Consider the following 19134-nt stretch of genomic DNA (forward strand, 5'->3'; position numbering starts at 1 on the left):
AGGGTTCCTATATTATATTATTAGGAGCTCTCAAATTGTATTATTAAGGGTTCGTATATTATATTATTAGGGACTCCCATATTGTATTATAAGGGGTTTCTATATTATTAGGGACTCTTATATTTTAAAGCGTCTCTATATTATATTAGGGTCTCCCATATTAATAAAGGTTCTATATTATTAGGGACTCTTATATTGTATTTTATAGGGTTCCAATAATATATTATTAGGGGACTCTCATATTGTATTACTAGGTGCTTCTACATTATATTCAATACTTGACCCATTGAGTAGATAAAGATTTCTTCCTAGCATGTGCGCTGTTTCTTGCCAATTCCTCCTTTTCAAAATTCCATGATGATTCCTGAGTCCGAGGCACCTGAAAGAGGCCAAATGGCAAAACATTCGACACGTTGTGGTGATGATAACAACCAAGATAATGAAACCCATCCAAAAATTTCTCACGCCTCCAAATACGAACAAACATTGATTACATTTTACTTTGATTATTAAATTCCTTAACCTTTTCTAGTAAATACTTTGCAGGAAAGTAAGTTTTTTTTTTTTCATTTTTTATTTATTTTTTATTTTTTTGCTGTTGTCCATTTGTACATTGTACATGTAGTAAACGGACGATATTTGTTTGCAAAAGTATTTTCCAAGATAAAATAAAATGATGTTGATGTTTTCTTTTTTTTTTTTTTTGTTATTATTATTTAAACCGGTCTGTTTGTCTTCATAACTTTGACGATCTTGCTTGATCAACCTGCAGAAACGTATCAGTAACTTGATCAATCCCAATTTGCTGCATGATACTTCATTGTAATACGATATTCCTATTCCAGTAACTTTTATGGCACGTGTTCTTCAGAATTGTCTGATCTACTCTCTGCTTCCTTTGTACAAGCTCATTTGATCTGTTGGTCTAGTGGTCTCCAACAACTCACTATTTTTATACTTTGTTATAATACAGCTTCCAATTCCAATCACTTCTTTCTAAGAACTGCAGGCTTATAGAACTCTTTTCTTGCTGATTGTTTTCTTCCCACTTAAATCCTTGGTCTTTTCAAGACTAACGTCAATAGGCATCTGCTGCCTGTGTGATAATTTGATTGGCCAAAATTTCCTGTTTTGATATCCTATTGTAATACAATTTCCTATTCCAATAACCTTTATGGCAGGTGTTTTTCAGAATTGTCCGATCTATTCACTGCTACAAGCTGGTTTGATCTGGTCTCTACCAACTCACTGTTTTTATCCAGTCCAGCGTGGCTGTAGCCGAGATTGAACACTACACGAGTTTGCAGTGTAATTCAAATCCTGTCATTTTTGTACTTTGTTATAATGCAGCTGCCAATTCCAATCACTTCTAAGAACTTTCAAAACTAAGGCCAATAGGCATCCCCTGTCTTTGTCATAATTTGATTTGCCAAAATTAGCTGTTTTGATATCTCGTCGTAATAAAATTTCCTATTATAGTTGTTTTTATGTGATATGTGCTTTTCAGAATTGTCTGATTTATTCTCTGCTTCCTTTGTTCAAGCTCGTTTGATTTGTTGGTCTAGTGGTCTCCAGCAACTCACTGTTTTTTATACTTTGATATAATACAACTTCCTGTTTCAGTGGCTTCTTTCTAAAAACTGCAAGTTTATTTAACTTTCTTCATGCTGACTGTTTCCCTCCTAGATATAGACTTAATCTTTTCAAGACTAAGGTTAATACATGTTTTCCTCTAGTACTGGCCAGGCTCAGCATTGCTTAACTTTGGTGATCTAATGAGAACCAGTTTCTCAACATAATTATGCCATATTCATATCAAAAGCTACCAGTGATGAATGCCATTATTATTATTATTAGAGAGATCTTATATTATGTGGTATTAAGTGTTCTACTGATATAGAGTCCATCCAGGAGGGGCATAGGGCATCTACAACTTTTTTGTAGATGTTTTTGTAGCGAGGAGTTCTTTTTACAGGGTGAGGGTGCTGGCCCCATGCCCAACCTTCCCAGAAGGTACATACAGTGCCTCGTCTTCTCAAATGGTCACCCATCTGATATTGGCCAGGCTCAGTGTTGCTTAACTTCGGTAATCTGGCAAGAACCGGTGTGTCAACGTAATTGTGCCATACACTGATATAGAGTACTATTGTTATATTTTTGTTCCATTTTAGGGTTATAGTGCAGAAATGTATCTGAAATTCGATCGAACCCTTACCTTTCCTATTTTTGCAACCGACCCGTTTATAAAGGCGAGATGCAGTTAAACAGAGGGAAGATGTAAAGTCGGTTCTCTGTATCGTTATAAACATTTTCTCACACATGAAGCTATTCTCCATTTCTACAAATCTACTATCAGAGCATGTACGGATGTAGTATTGGGAATCCCAGCTTAATTGCTATATAGGTAGTTTTAGAAATAGAAAGTTATATAAGCATATTTTGATTTCCCATCAGGGATTTAGCAGGGTCAGAAAGGTTAGGTTTGACAGGCATCAAACCCAAGTCACCTTGAATGACCTAGATTAGATGTACCAGAAATTAAGGAGTGACACGGGATTGTGGTCATAGGCCTTCCGGTTGACGACCACATAGGTAGAGTTGGTTTTGGGCAGCAGAGGAAGCAGACGGGCGATTTCGTGTCTCTCCCAACAACCAGGGTCCGAGATGTTAGGCTTGCCTTGAATAAAAAGATTGAAGCTTCAAATTCAATCTTGTTGTTCATTGATGAATCTGTCTGCAGCATCCACTCCCCAGCAAGGTAGAAGGCCAGCGACCAAGAAGATGTCATTCGCTGGCCAAGGCAAATCAGGTATGTTCGCATTATATTGTTGCACATACACGTCTCGGAAATCCCAAGGCAAGTGAAAAACTGTAGAAGAATAGCAAACACCCACCCACACACACATATAACAGAGAACTGCACATAAGAACACACACACCCACACGTATATGTAAGAACATTGATAAACACACAGACCCGAAACAGAAACCATAAAAGAAAACGATTAATAATAAACATATTCAGTTAATAATAATCTATAAATATAAAAGTGAAAATGTATGTATGTATGTGTGTTCGTTTTTTTTCTGTATATCGACAAAAGGCTTTTTTCAGAGAAGCGGTCGCTCGCTTCACAACTTTTTAAAACTTTTTATATCATATTTTAGTCAGTATTTTTCAATTTTTAAACTTTAAAAATCTATGAAAATTTTTCTATTGATTCTATTTTTACGATATTTTCAAGGTCAATGTGAAATTTTATGCTCTTTCCAATAAACCGAATATAATATTTTAGACAAACGTTTTTTTTTTTTTCAATTCACGCCCCCCCCCCTCATTTTGAAATGTCTATTAAAAAAAAGTAAATAGTTATTTACTCACCAAAGTCTTATATATCACAAATTGAAGATAAAAGATCAATAAATAATATATTCAAATTTAAAACAAAAAAAGTAGTGTTTTTTAGAAATTTACCTGTAAAGTTCAAAGTTTAAAACCTTTTTTTTTTTTAAACAACGTTGTTTGTTTGTTTTGTTTTTTTGTTTTTTTTTTAAATGAAACCTTGGTCCTTGCTCCTTTAATTGAAAAAAAAATTAGGGTTTGAATTACATTTTTTGAGTAGTTATAAGCTTAGAAAGACAGGGGGATCGAATTATTCAATATTTTTCACAAAGTTTCTGACACACCTAGTGAATCTCTGCCTCAATTCTTGATAAATTGCAGAAATGTATCTGTAATTTGATTGGCCCTACCATTTCTTCTTCACTTTAATCTCTCGCTTCATAGACATGATGTTGCTAGTCTCAGTCTTTTCTACAAATACTATTATGGCATGTGCTCTTCAATATCATCTGATCTATTCCCTTCTTCCTTTGTGCCAGCTCGTTTGACTCATTGGTTTAGTGGTCTCCATCAATTCGCTGTTTTAATCCCTCATTGTTATACAGCTTCTTATTCCAGTAGCTACTTTCCAAGAACTGCAGGCTTGTGGAAGTTTCTCTCTTGCTAACTGTGTTCCTACCACTTAAATCCTTGGTCTTTTTAAGACTAACGCCAATAGGCATCTCCTGTTTTTATGATAATTTGATTGGACAAAATTTGCTGTTTTGATATCTCATTGTAATACAATTACCTATTCCAGTAACTTTTATGATATGTGTTCTTTAGAATTGTCTGGTCTGTTCTCTGCTTCCTTTGTTCAAGCTCATTTGATTTGTTGGTCTAGTGGTCTCCACCAACTCACTGTCTTTTATACTTTGTTATAATACAGCTTCCTGTTTCAGTAACTTCTTTGTAAGTACTACAGGCTTATGGAAGTCTCTTTCTGCTGTTTTTTTTTGGTGAATCTTTGTCCCATTTGAGGGTCCTTGATAAGATTCAGAAACGTATCCGTAACTTGGTTACCTCACTCTCGCACACTTCTTGGCTAGGAGCAAAATGTAGTATCTGTTCTGACACTATGCTTCCTGTCTTAATGAAGACAAAACTGACAAGGAAAGTAAAAGAAAAAAATATACTTATTATTAGCAGTGGAATTTTGTAAATAAATATCGTCCGTTGTCCGTATACTCATCGTCTGCATCTCGTATAATAATGTACAGTAGCTTTTAGTTTAATCATATTGTTTCAATTTTACTTTTAAATGTTTTTTGTTGTTTTTTAGTCACCACTTATCAAGGCCCGAAGGCTACTTGAGGATATGGGTTAATGAATGTAAGGTGGTAGTTTAGTAATTGCTAATAGTGTAGATTGGGGAGACTTTGGATTATTTAAGGGGATGACACAACAAAAATTTGTTTACATTGGACTTGAAGGCTACCATATTGTAATTCGCTGGGAAGTAGAACAATGGAACAATGTTCCACAGGCAGTTCTAGGAAAGAAACTTTGTTCATGGAATCTGCGTACTTGTGGTTTTAGTACATGTGTATTTGTGCAATTCAAATATTTCAGCTTTGTATTAAATTAGTTTCATAATCATTAAACCAAACAATGTTACCGGAACGCATCGGTTTTTCAGTTGGAAAAGTTAAACTCTTGTAAATCAGACATGTTTTTTTTTTTTTTTTTTTTTTTTTTTTTTTTTCATTGTTTGAAAATGCTGCGGATAACTAAAAGAAAAAGGAAAACAAACAACAACATTATCATATTTTCAAAACGGAGCGATTAGAGAAACATATCGGATTTTCAGTTATAAAAAAAATGAGAAAGTGATGGAAAATTATAAAAATGTAAAGGAAAAGAATGGAGAAAATACGATCATTTTATTTCGGGTCTGAGTCTTTAGGGTTCCTTATTAGCTTGATCCCACGTTATAATTTAAGGAGAATAGAAAGGGGATATTTTGTCCTTCAGTCCTCACATTCCAGGAGTGATGTTTCCGACAAAAAGGAAAAAATTGCTGTTTTCTATTCTCTCCAACACTTATCATTTTTTTTTTTTTCAAGTTCCTTACATCAAGTGGCTTCATGCCTTCTCTGGAGTGATTTCCATAAAAAAAAAAAAAAATTAAGAATGAAAGTTGAAAAATATCATATAGATAAAGTTATGCATAAGATTAATTCCTAAACTAATTAACTGATCATTATGAATTTTGGAACACAGCTTCTAAGTGTAAATAAAGGGTAATGTTATAATTTGTATTAGTGGGACCTGTGGAAATTCCACAGAGGACTCATTCGTTGTAATATATTGATGTTGGCATTCTGTAGATGTTCAGTGTAAATGGAGACACTGATATTATTGTAGCTTTTTTGTTAAAACTGCAAACGTATTTATCTAAGCTAGCACGAACGCCCGGCAAAGCCCGGTCGTAAAGTACACTTAAATATGATATTTTAATTCTTGCAGATTTCATATATATTATCATAGAGTTAATGTTCTATCGATTTTTATATATTATAAAGTTGCGATTTCAAAAATAAAAAAAATATATCCATATGACTTGGGTGCATTAACTTGAATCGAAACCGAAATAAAAACTTTTGAAAAAAATATATGTACATATATATATATATATATATATATATATATATATATATATATATATATATAACTTGAGTTCCTTCAGCCATAATCGAAACTGAAACAGTATGAAGAATTCTTGATAAGATTATTTATAAAAAAAATAGATGATTTAAGTGCCATCAGTTAACATCGAAACCAAAACTTATGAAGAATTCTTGGTAAAATTATTTATTACAAGAAATGGAAGTACATAACAATTAAACGACTCGATGTAAATGTGACACAGAAAATAACATCCTATCGTATTAATATATAGATAATTTATCATTAAACCAAGGCAGAGTGGGAGTCCTTCTCTTAATATAACCCCTATGTAACACTTCATCAAAATTTAGATACTTCCAAATTTTTGTGAAATTTTAACAATAGGTATTAAATATTAATAGATATTGTAAAATACACACACACACATATATACGAGGTGCTTTAAATAAGTTTCCAGACATTTTTCGCATAGGCAATTTTATTGATACTACACACATGAAACCCTAGTCCACTTTGAAGTTGCCCTGTCGGTGGGGCATTAGAATACACCGACTGCCCCTCTGCAGAGGGTAAAAGTCCCTCAATGGGGGTCCTGGATATGACCTTAAACTATATCCTGTGGTGAGGCCCCGGCTTGTGGGCTTTGGGGAGTGTGGAGCCACCCTTTAATTACCATTGCTCCCAGGTCCACTCTGACCCAGAGTGGTAGTACCTGTTAGTGTTCCAACTATGGGTTAAATAGAAACCAACTTGAAAACAACAAATATATTCTATTAAAAAAATTTTTCTTCAAAATCTTTGGATTCGGCATTAAATAACCCGAAAAGGGTTGATATGTCGTAAAACAAAAACAACCAACAACCACTTTGAAGTAATCTCCTCTGGCTGCAATGCATGTATTGTATCGTTCCAACAACTTTTAGAAGGCCTCACGGAAATCCTCTTGTGTGAACGTGTTAATGAGTAATTTGGTAGAGACCGCAGAGGTCAATTTTTTAAAAACTTTGGCTCCAATTTTGACTCCTTAACATTTATTGTTTTGGGCTCAAATCAAATTAAAAAGTTTGATCCATGTCCAAGTAACCTACATCTAAAATTTCAAGTGTTTAGACCCAAAATTGGCGGAGGAGTTTGGTAGAGTTTTCAAAGGTCAAATCATTGAACTTTGACTCCTTGACGGCCGAAAACTGATTAAAAAGATTTTACCAAATCTCAATACCCCTTATGTCAAATCTCGAGTCTGTAGACTGAAAATTGACAGAGTAGTTTGGTAGGGAAATGTACACACACACACACACACACATACACGCACATAAACATTTTCATTTTTATAGATATATGGGGTACTTAAAAGAATAAAATCGATTCTTTAAAAGGAAACTTATCAGGATAATGCAAAGCTCAACAAATTGCTTTGGAGCTTATATAGAATATCAATAAAATAAGAAAACGGCTCCTTTCGTCTCCTCAATTGTCTCCTAACGACAGCCTCTAATGTTTACTTGAGCTTAGGAAATAACCAAAAGTCACAGGAAACAAGGTCTGGATTATAGGGAGGGTGAAGAACTGTCTTGATGCCCATTTTGGTCATGATATCATCTTTCTTTCTGAGCGACCTTGAGATAAACTTTGCACAAATTTTCTGTATTTTCAGTTCCTCACGAATAATTACTGCAAGACATCCATCTTTTTGTGGGTGTCTCTCGTTCTTTCTTTGTTGTTTTCGCAGTTAACATCTCGTCAATTTGTTGTCTTGTTTTAGTTTTCTTAGTTAGACTTTGCGAATGAACTTTCAATTTCTTTGTATGATTATTATTATCTCCCTTTGTTTCCAGGAACTATGAACAGGTGGCGCTACTTTGTAAGGAAACGAAGAATTTTGAACAAGCTGCTGATTTAATGGAGAAAGCGGCAGCCATGTTTATGGAACACGGCACACCGGATTCGGCACGTCTCGTTTTGGAGAAGGGTGCCAAGTAAGTATAGGAAACTAGTTAACTAAAACTTACGTAAACATTTGAAAAACAGTTATAAAAAAAAAAAATATTACATATGTAATATAAATATACTGTAGCTATATATATCTACGTGTAAAGCTTATATAAATAAAAAAAATGATATAAACATTGTGAGGAGTTTATGCAGATCAGTCAATGTTAAAACATTTTCATGTGGTCGTCAGAACTTATATATATATATATATAGCAGTTCAGCCCGGCTTTGTTCATAACTTTATGTGCATATGTATATATATATATATATATATATATATATATATATATTAAAAAATATGACTGATTTCCAGGTAACCTACATCTAAAATTTCAAATGTTAAGACCCAAAATTGGCAGAGGAGTTTGGTAGAGGCTGCAAAGGCCAACTCTTTCAACTTTGACCTCTTGGCAGCTAAATTTTCGCCCACAAACTGATTAAAAAAAGCTTGCTACATGTCTGAATACCCTTTATGTAAAATTTCAAATGTTTAGACCCCAAATTGGCTGAATAGTTTGCTAGAGACTGCAAATGTCAAATCTTTTGAAGTTTGACCCCTTTGCAGCCAAATTTTCGTCAAAAGCCAAAGGATTAAAAAGCTTGTCTGAATACATCCTTTTTATCAGAGGAAAGATATTAGCAAATGATTATTATAGCGAAGCTATGAATTTGCTGATACTGGCATAAATTGAAATAGCATTATATAAAAAATAGTTATATATGCAAAAAAAGTATAAAGGGTTCATTGGAAATGAAAAAAAATAAATGGTACATATACAGTTTAATCAAGACATTAAAAAATGAAAATATCAAAAAAAAAAAAAAAAAGTTATATTGTACGTATCAGTTATGGAATGAAGTTCTCAGAAAAATATTTCACTTCATTCGATCTAGTAATTTCTTTTTTTTTTTTTCTTTTTTTTTTTTTGTACAGCGGAAAAACACGTTTTTATGACAGCACACCGAAGGTAGCCATGTTTGTATCGTTACAACACGCCATGGGGAGATAACTCAGTCTAAAGTGCCCCCCCCTCCCCATGTTAAATCATAGCTTTTCTTCTTAAAAATCAAAACCTGGCTTTAGATCTGTATCATAACAAATTGCTTTTTCAGTATTCGATCAACTTAAGTGAAATTTTTTTTTTGTTTTCGAAGAACTTCATTCCATAACTGATGCGTACAGTATAACTTTTTTTCAATATTTTCATTTTTTACATTTTTTTTTATTACACTACAAGTACCAAATAAATTAATCTGTCTGGGTCACGATGACCAACCTTTCTTCATTTTTGTTGAATCTTTGAAAGTATTCTTTTTCTGTCATTACAAATTTTTCGCTGGTGATGGAAGCAGTATTACACTGGTTGCTCCATCTCTAATTGAAAAAAAAAAACTTTAACGCTCTGAAATAATCTTTTTTTTTCCTCGATCACTTGTGAATTGGATTTTTCTACAGATTTGGAGTATGCTCATTTTGGAATTTTAATTACAAATCAGACTACTACTTATGAGAACATTGATTTTTATGAATGAATACGCCATAATCACGTTTGACCCATCGGTTCCTGTCCAATCACTGAAGTTAAGCAATGATGAGCCTGGACAGTACCAGATGGGTGTCTATTTGGGACTTCCAGGTACTGTGTGTGCTCTCCGCTTATCTCGGCATTGTTTCCAGTCACTGGAATCAAGCAGTGCTGATTCAGGAGAGGTGTGGTTGGGATTGCGCAACCCTTGCCTCACAATTATATGCACAGCTGCCCCTACAGGAGGTATCCTTTGTCTTTTGAGACTGAATGGAGGCATCGGATTCTTATGATCATTTCGGCTTTTGTAAATATTTATCAAGAAGTGAGTGAGGATGTTTACAAATTTGTACTTGAAGATGATGATAATAGTCTTGAGAAGATGCAAGATGACACGCTGCCCCCTGAGTCTTGTAGAACAGAAGAACAAAAATTTTCAAAAGTTGAAGAATCTGATGATGATGATGATGATGATGATGGTGAGAATCTAGCCACTGAAAATTTAGCTGACCAAATATCTATGAAGATAAAGACGGAAAACTTGAAGTTGCTGACGAGCCTTCTTAAAACTTTGATGATGCTGCTGCTTCCAAAGATTCTGATGGAATGGTCCAAACACAAAGAATTCGAAACTTTTGAGTAACAAAATGAAGTCTGTGATGAAGTTACTCCTGTATCTGGTAGTGAAAGCAAAATGAACTCTGCGACGAACGAAGAGGAGGAAGATGAGCTGCAAGAGAAGCCCAAAATTCCAATCACTGAACTATCAAGAATCCCATATCCTTTCATTTGGTTTTTATTTCTTTAATTTATTTGTCTCAGAGTGACCACAGATCAGGCTGTCTGAAGATATTGACTTCCTGAGACGAAATGCACCTAACATTGATACTTTTTGTTTTTCTGCTTCCTTTTTTTGCAAAGCTTAATTATGTTCTGACAAAAACAACAACCCACCTTTTCCCCTCTTCCCATTTCCCATCTCTTTTTCTGTCTCTCTCACTTCCTGACTGGTTTCCTAACTTAAAATGTGCCAAACATTAATACTGTAACCATTTTTCTCTCTCCCATTGCAAAGGTCCTGGATATGACCTTAAACTATATCCGATGGTGAGGCTCCAACTTGCGGGCTCTGGAGAGTGTGGAGCCACCCTTTAATTGCCATTGCTCCCAGGTCCACTCTGACCCGGAGTAGTAGTACCTGTTAGGGTCCCAACTATGGATTAAATAGAAACTGACTTGCAAAAAACAAATATATTCTATTAAAAAAATTTTCTTCAAAATCACCGGATTCGGCATTAAATAACCTGAAAAGGGTTGATATGGATATGCCGTAAAACAAAAACAACCAACCAACCCATTGCAAAACTCATTCATGTTCTGCAGGACAGGCAATAAAAACGATAAAATCCACTATAAAACAACCAAACCAAACACTACAAACTAGCGATTGAAGATACAAAGAGTTTGAAGAATAAAAACCTACAAAATAACTGGATGCAACATGAATACTATTTCCAAAATAACTGGATTTGGCATGAAATAACCCGAAAAGGGTTGATATGCCATAAAACAAAACAACCAAACCAAACAACCAATCAGAGTGACCATATGTGGAAATGACTCACTTTCTCGGCCATTCCCATAACTGTTTGAAAACTGACCACTGACTATAAGGCGTCTTCCTGTTTCAAAGGTCCTGGATATGACCTAAAACTATATCCGATGGTGAGGCCCCACCTTGCGGACCTTGGAGCCACCCTTTAATTGCCATTGCTCCCAGGTCCACTCTGACCCGAAGTGGTAGTACCTGTTAGGGTCCCAACTATGGGTTAAATAGAACCTGACTTAAAAAAGATATACTCCATTAAAAATCGTTCCTCAAAATAACTAGATTTGGCATTAAATAACTTGAAAAAGGTTGATATGTCGTGAAACAAAAACAACCAACCAACCAATCCTGTTTCAAAAATTCAAAAGATCTGCTGTTGCCGGAAACATGTGACATCACATGGCTCGAAGAGAGTGTGAGAGAGAGAAGTAGTTTGTGGGAAAGCATATGTAAAGAAATGATGTGAGAATCAAAAGGAGCCTAGATGTTCATCGCTTCAGAATATTCTTCCTCTCTCTCTTTCTGCCACTAGCAGAAAAGAAGGCAATGTCAACAGCTTAATAAATCATTCTTCTCCAAATTCCGAATATTCTCTTTTCTTTTGTTGTTGTAAGACTTTAATTCCCCCCCCCCACACACACACACTCTAGGGATGATTATCGATGAAGTGCCTCAGTCACAGGAGGATATAGTTGATGATTTAATTATGCTGTTATTATTTTCGGTTAGTATTCGATAAAAAATATATTTTGTTTAATTGTGATGTATGAGATATTAGACCTTCTCTTGTAGGGGGTGACATATTCAACAACACGAGATGATCCCCAAAAGGGCTTAATGTATGAATAATTGGGATTTATGTTTCGACTCTTTACAGAATGGTCGACAAAGACGAACCAATGAAGGCTGTAAATCTATACAAAAAGGCCAGCGCCATTGCAGATGTGAGTTGAAATTTTATACACTTTCTTCTTTTTTTTTTTTTTTATCCAAATGAAAAAAAAATGCTGATACTTTTCCAACCGGGGATCCATATCAGCCTGAATGACTCCGATTGCGAGTTACAGACCAAACAGATTGAATTATGTTTTTAAATTTTCAAGATGAAGATCTATAAATCTATAAATATGATAGTGTGTGTGTTATTTTGTGCCACGCTTACATTCGGGTCGTTTAATTGTTATGTACTTTCATTTCTTGTCATAACTAATTTTACCAAGAATTCTTCATAAATTTTGGTTTCGGTTTCAATTATAGCTGATGGCACTATTTTTTTTTTACAAATAATTTTACCAAGAATTCTTCATAAGTTTTGGTTTTGGTTTCGATTATAGCTGATGGCACTTAAGTCATCTATTTTTTTTATAAATAATTTTACCAAGAATTCTTCATGTTTTAGTTTTGGTTTCGATTATAGCTGAAGAAACTCAAATTATATGTATACACATATACTTTTTTCATAACTTTTTATTTCAGTTTCGATTAAAGGTGATGCACCCAAATTATATGAATATATATATATATTTTTTTTTTAAATCACAATTTAATAATATATAAAAATCGATAGAACATTAACTTTATAATAGTATATACAAAATCTGCAAGAATTAAAATATAATATTTAAGCATACTTTATGACCGGGCTTTGCCAGGTGTTCATGCTAGCTTAGATAAGTACTTTTGCAGTTTTAACAAAAGAGCTACAATAATATCAGAGCATTTCCATTTACACTGTAATACAAAGTTACTATATTTCAATTCCTTCTTATTTCCAAATTTTTGAGATGAGAATCGATTTGGACTATTGTTCTCATTGTGGATGTTATACACACAAATTTTTGGCTGATGTAACCTTCTTAAGGTGTGCTCAGGAATATTGAAAATTTATTGCAAAATGATAAATATAAAAATGAAATCGGATAGTGACAAAGCAAACTGACAAAATAAAAAAAATGTATTCGCAATATTAAGAAAATTTGTTTAAAATTAAGACAATAATTTTAACTTGAGTTTGACTCTTATAATGTTTCGGCTGCTGTAACCTCCAAAGTCTGGAGACTCTGCTGGGCGATTCAAAATATTTATACATCAATACTGTCATCTCTAGCGGTCCTGCTAGGAAAGATAGATATCCATAATCATTTTAATGTTTTGTTTTTTTTGTATTAGGTTGGTAAAAAATAATTTCGTTTATATCAGATATATATACATAAAAATAAAACACATTATTTTTGAACAAGCCTAATAATTGCATTTTTTTTTTTTAATCTGATCAAGAACAATAGTCTGATAAATCACAAGAATAAAAAAAGTTATTATAATTCATTTATTATAATTCTTTAGGTGTCCTTTTTGAACTCAGGAAAATTCATTACAAAATTATAACTATAAAAATGCAATGGGACATTACTATATTTCAAGTCTTGATTTTCCTGAGGTGTGCTTGTTGGACTCAGGAATATTTAAAATTCATTACAAAATTATAAATATAAAAATAAAAGTTGAGATTTTTACACTTTTTTTTTTTTTGTTTCATCAAAACAAAAAAAAAAATGCTGGTACTTCTCCAACTTCTCCAACTGACAAAATAAAAAAAATGTATTTACAATATTCATAAAATTTGTTTAAAATTAAGACAACGTTTCAGCCAGTGTAATCTCTGAGATCTGGAGGCTGTGCTGGGTGATTTAAAACATCTATACATCAATATTGTCAACGCTGATGTAAGGCATGGTTCTGCTAGGTGCAACTCTGCTAAAGACAGATATACATAACCATTTCAATGTTTTTTCCTTTGTGTAGTGGTCCTGGATATGACCTTAAACTATATCCGATGATATGATTTTATATGATTTTTGGAATATGTAATTTCCGTTCTGTGACGGGTACGTTCACCATAAAGATTTTTCTGTATTTTTTTTTTTTTTTTTAATTAGGTTGAATATTAAATAAGAACCTTCTTTTTTGTTTATCAAATTATCAGGTGAAAGCACAGACTAGTTAACAGAGGCATACCCCTCCCCTTGTTAAGAATGACCTCACTTCTTTTATTTTGTCCTTTAGTCCTCGATCCTGGATATGACCTTAAACTATATCCGATGGTGAGGGCCCCAGCTTGCAGGCCTTAGAGAGTGTGGAGCCACCCTTTAATTGCCATTGCTCCCAGGTCCACTCTGACCCGGAGTGATAGTACCTGTTAGGGTCCCAACTATGGGTTAAATAGAATACGACTTAAAAAACAAATATACTATATTAAAAAATTGTTCTTGAAAATCACCAGATGCGGCATTAAATAACCTGAAAAGGGTTGATATGCCGTAAAACAAAAACAACCAACCAATCCAGTCGTCCTGTATAGACACTTCACTTGCCACTAGTATTCAACAATGTAAAACAAAAACAACCAACCAACCTTTGTGTAGTCATTCTTTTTGCAGACTGTTATCTTCAACTTCATAATTGTTGTTGTTTCACCATATTTCGGATTTCGGACAACTCATTATCTGGTCTTCAGGGCTCGTGGCACAGTGAATAGAGGTCTTGAATCTCTACGGTTCCAGGTGAGCATTGTCTTAAGATAGTGGTTTCAATCCTACCCAAAACAAGCCAGAGGTTTAGTTGGCCAAAAACGTGGTGAGACGACAACAACTATGGAAGGCAGTAATTACTGGGGATACAGTTAAGACTCAGCATTCCTATCCTGCTGCGGTTAACCGCCTGAAGAAGGCCAGAGGATTAGTTGGCCAGAAACGTGGTGAAACAGCAACAACAACTATGAAGATGGGGATAAGAGGTCCGCAAAAGAATAAATGCACAAATTATGAAGCCTCATCTCAAAGGATTCCAAAAAATAACAATAATAGGATAAATAATTTTTTTCTTTCCTTCTGTAATTGCTTTCCTTTTTTCTTTTTTTTTAATCCGATTCCAGAATGAAGATCGGCCAAACAGCGCTGCTGAGGATATTGGTAAAGCTGCTCGAATATTAATTAATCAACGCAAGTAAGTAAAAAAATATTTTAGTATGTTGGTGCACAATCTGGAGAATATGGTGGAAGATGCATAATGTTCAAGAAATACAATTTTGTGTAATGAAAGGTTTAGAATTCCTCCATTCTATAATATAAACAAAAGTATAGAGCTACAATATTTTTTCAGAGTTGCAATTTTTTTTCACAAACTATTTTTTTTCCAAACTACAATATTTTTTCAGAATCAATTTTTTTCCCCCAAACTACAATATTTTTTTCAAAATCAACTTTTTTTTTCCAAACTACAATATTTTTTTCAGAGTTACAATTTTTTTCCCCAAACTACAATATTTTTTCAGAGTTACAAATTTTTTCCCAAACTACAATATTTTTTCTCAATAATATCTGAAGAGAGCTAAACATGTTCAAAACATGTATTATAAACATTTAAACACCAATGCTTTTAAAAATATTTAAAAAAATTTAAATTATTAAGAAAAATTTTTTAAATGTTAGTAGCTTTACTTTAAATATACACTTTTCTCTCATAATTACACTAACCTCTACTACCTATATATGCAAAATTTAACAGTTTAAAAGATCAAGCAAGTACAGGATTTAAAAAAAAAAATATTTATTCATTAAATTAGATTCAAATTTTCAAACCATAAAAGGATCTTTTTTAAGAAAGTTCAGGTAATATATATTCTTTTTCTCTGCTTTCTTTTATGTGCCATGTTGGTGGTAATGTCTTGCACATCTTCAGATTTTGGTAAAGATCGCAGTATTAAATGACCGATTCAGTGTGAGGTATCGGTCATACGCATGTGTGTTAAAGTAATAGAAAAGAGAGGATTTTTTAAAAATAAATGTATTTATTTATTTATTAAAATTTATTTTTTTACTTATTAAATTTTATTTTTTAGTTATTATCAAAATTTATTTCTTTACTTATAAAAAATTATTTTTTAGTTATTAAAATTTAATTTTTATTTATTAAAATTTATTTTTTTACTTATTAAATTTTATTTTTTAGTTATTAAAATTTACTTTTTAGTTATTAAAATTTATTTCTTTACTTATAAAAAAATTATTTTTCATTTCTTAAAATTTAATTTTTAGTTATTAAAATTTATTTTTTTTCTACTTATTAAAATTTGGTGATGGTTGAGAGCAGTTTGCAGAGTCTAGTGTTTGCAATGTTTTATGACAGTCCAGTTAAGGACAGTTGGACAGAGTTGAGGTCAGTTGTGAGGTGGACACAGTTAAAGGCAGATCATGGCTCGGAATATATCGGGAAATGAATTGATCTACCGACTGACGAACACAGCCTTGACAATAGTTGTAGATGTGAACCTTTTCAAAGGATCGATGGTGTTACACACACCCAGAGTGTTGGAGTTTTATTTTATTTTTTCATATTTGGACAGAGTCGAAGGCAGATTGTTGCTTGGAAGAGATGAATAAATGAATTGATCTACCGACTGATGAACACCTCCTCAACAATAGACGTAAATGTGGACCTTAGCATTAAGAGGGTCGATAGTGTCACACACACACCCAGAGTGCAACTGATGTTTATAGAAGTGTTAGAATTTGTGTTTTTTTTTAAGTTGTTTTATTTTTTCATATTTGTGAACATATGCGTGCAACCCCTCAACTATCACCAATGTCTAAGACGATATCATGAACGGAGCAGAGGGAGAGGACATTCAGAGCACACAACTTTTCAGTGATCATTGTTAAATGGGGGCCCCCATGATATCTCACACACACGCTGGCCTTTGAAACTGTCTCAATGTTTTTTTACCTAGGAGTCACCACTTATCAAGGCCCGGAGGCCACTCGAGGATAAGGGTTAATGGATGTACAGTAGTCAATGGGATTATAGCATAGTAATCGTAAGTAATGGAAATTTTGTAAATTGGATTACTTAAGGGGATGGTTCATCAAGAACTTGTTTACGTTGGACTTGAAGACAAATTGTAGTCAGGCTTTCGCCTTCACGTCACGGGTTTGAGCCCACCTGCACATACCAACCTTTCTTTTCTTTTTGCTCAACACACACCTCCAAACACCAAGGCAACGTCGGGCACCCAAATAAAGAAACGATGATATTTATTTAGAACTAGCGGGCGTACACGGTGTTGACCGTGTGTGTCGAGTAAGGAAGCCACCCCCCACCCCCCAAAAAAGGAGGCAACCTAGGTGGAGAGAGGTGTTAAAAAAAAAAGGCAGGCTCGAATCTGTAACTCAAAGGAGGAAAAAAGAAGGTGAAGAAAAAAGGTGACGTCTTTGCCGATGCGTACATGGCAAAACCTTGTTTCAGTCTCTAAAGACAATAGATACCCCCTGCAAGGATAGCTGCACATATATTTGTGAGGCAAGGCTTGCACAATCTCCAATCGCACCTCTCCTGAATTAGCACTGCTTGAGACCAATGACAAGGAGAAGTTCAGGACGACTGGAAATAATGCCAAGATAAGCAGAGAGCACATACAACACCTAGAATTCCCAAATGGTCCCCCATTTTAGTACTGACCAGGTTCAACATTGCTTAATTCTGAGATAATCTATATATATAAAAGCAAAAATGTATGTATGTATATTTGTGTGTATGTTTGGATGTCTGCTAAAAACTTTCGACAGACGCGACGAAAATTCACAAACTCGGTATCACATCGAAGCTCCATCCTTTGCTCAAAAAATATCAAAAAATTGGCCAAAAACGTTAACGTTTTTTTTTTTAACAGGGTTGTTTTAATCTAAACCCCCCCACCACCACCACCACCAACACACACCTCCAAACACCCGGGCAATGCCAGGTACCCCCGCTAGTTAGTTTATAAATGGTAAAAGTAATTTTTTATGAATCAGCATATTTCGACTTTTTGGTACTTGTACAGTTTAATCAAGACATAAAAAAAATTAAAATATCGAAAAAAAGTTTAAATTGTACGTATCCGTTATGGAATGAAGTTCTCCGGAAAAAAAATTTCATTTAATTTCATCTAGTAGTTTTTATTTTACAGCGAAAAAGCAATTTGTTATGATACCGAGCAAAAGGTTCGATTTTTAGGAAGAAAAGCTAGTTATTAAAGATGGGGAGGGAGTGTCGGCGCTTTAACTAGAGTTATCTCCCTGTGGCGTTTCTAAAATCCAAACAAAAATTTCTTAAATTCCAAGATGTCTGCCTTCAACGTGCTGTCATAAAAATGCGTTTTTCCGCTGTAAAAAAAAAAACTACTCAAGCAAATTAAGTGAAATTTTTTTTTCGGAGATCTTCAGTCCAAAACGGATACGTACAATATAACCTTTTTTCAATATTTTCATTTTTTACTGTCTTGATTAAACTGTACAAGTGCCAAGTGTTTTTTGGTTTGGTTTGTTTTATGGTATATCAAGCATCTATGAGTTATTTTATGCAATAATAATTCATACTTACTAGATTTATGTTGTCATTGCCTTCGTTCAGTCTTGAAAGACAATGGATAACCCCTGTAAGGATAACTGCGGATAAAATTGTGAGGCAAGGGTTGTGCAATCCCCAACCACACCTCTCCAGACCAGTGACAAGAGAAAACCAGAACAACTGGAAACAATGCTGAGATAAGCGGAGATCACATACAGCACCTGGAATTCAGAAATAGTCACTCATTGTAGTACTGACCAGGCTCAACATTGCTTAACTATGGTGAGCTATCGGAAACCGGTGTGTCAGCATGATTATACCTTATATATAAACATTAAGACAAATGGTGGCGAGGTCTCTGTTGAATACATTAAGTTTGGGAAAATGAGTTCAAACTAAAAAATTATACAAAATACTGTTAGAAACTCATTCAATATAACATATATAGAGTTGGTTTCTAACAGTATTTTATATAATTTTTTAGTTTGAACTCATTTTCGCAAACTTAACATCTTCAACGGAGACCTCGTTGCCATTTGTCTTTTTCAAATATATCAATAAACACTGTATGATTTTTGAACCGAATAAACATTTTAGATTAAATAAAATCC

At 33.8% G+C, this 19134-nt stretch overlaps 1 protein-coding gene across 4 annotated transcripts in view; it reads left to right on the plus strand.

Annotated features, from left to right (window-relative positions):
- LOC145268814 (gamma-soluble NSF attachment protein-like) overlaps positions 1-19134 on the plus strand; it is a 69491-nt gene that overhangs the window by 35187 nt on the left and 15170 nt on the right. For 2 of the 4 annotated variants that reach the window (XM_080124443.1, XM_080124440.1), the window contains 4 exons: positions 533-550; positions 7849-7989; positions 12018-12084; positions 15072-15142. In XM_080124443.1, coding sequence (XP_079980569.1) covers positions 533-550; positions 7849-7989; positions 12018-12084; positions 15072-15142 — 297 coding nt within the window. The remainder of the gene's footprint in view (positions 1-532; positions 551-7848; positions 7990-12017; positions 12085-15071; positions 15143-19134) is intronic. The other 2 variants (XM_080124444.1, XM_080124442.1) reach the window with 1 other exon arrangement.

This window comes from Euprymna scolopes, chromosome 44, assembly GCF_053919585.1.
Source record: "Euprymna scolopes isolate OS-2025 chromosome 44, ASM5391958v1, whole genome shotgun sequence".
NCBI classification, from domain to species: domain Eukaryota; kingdom Metazoa; phylum Mollusca; class Cephalopoda; order Sepiida; family Sepiolidae; genus Euprymna; species Euprymna scolopes.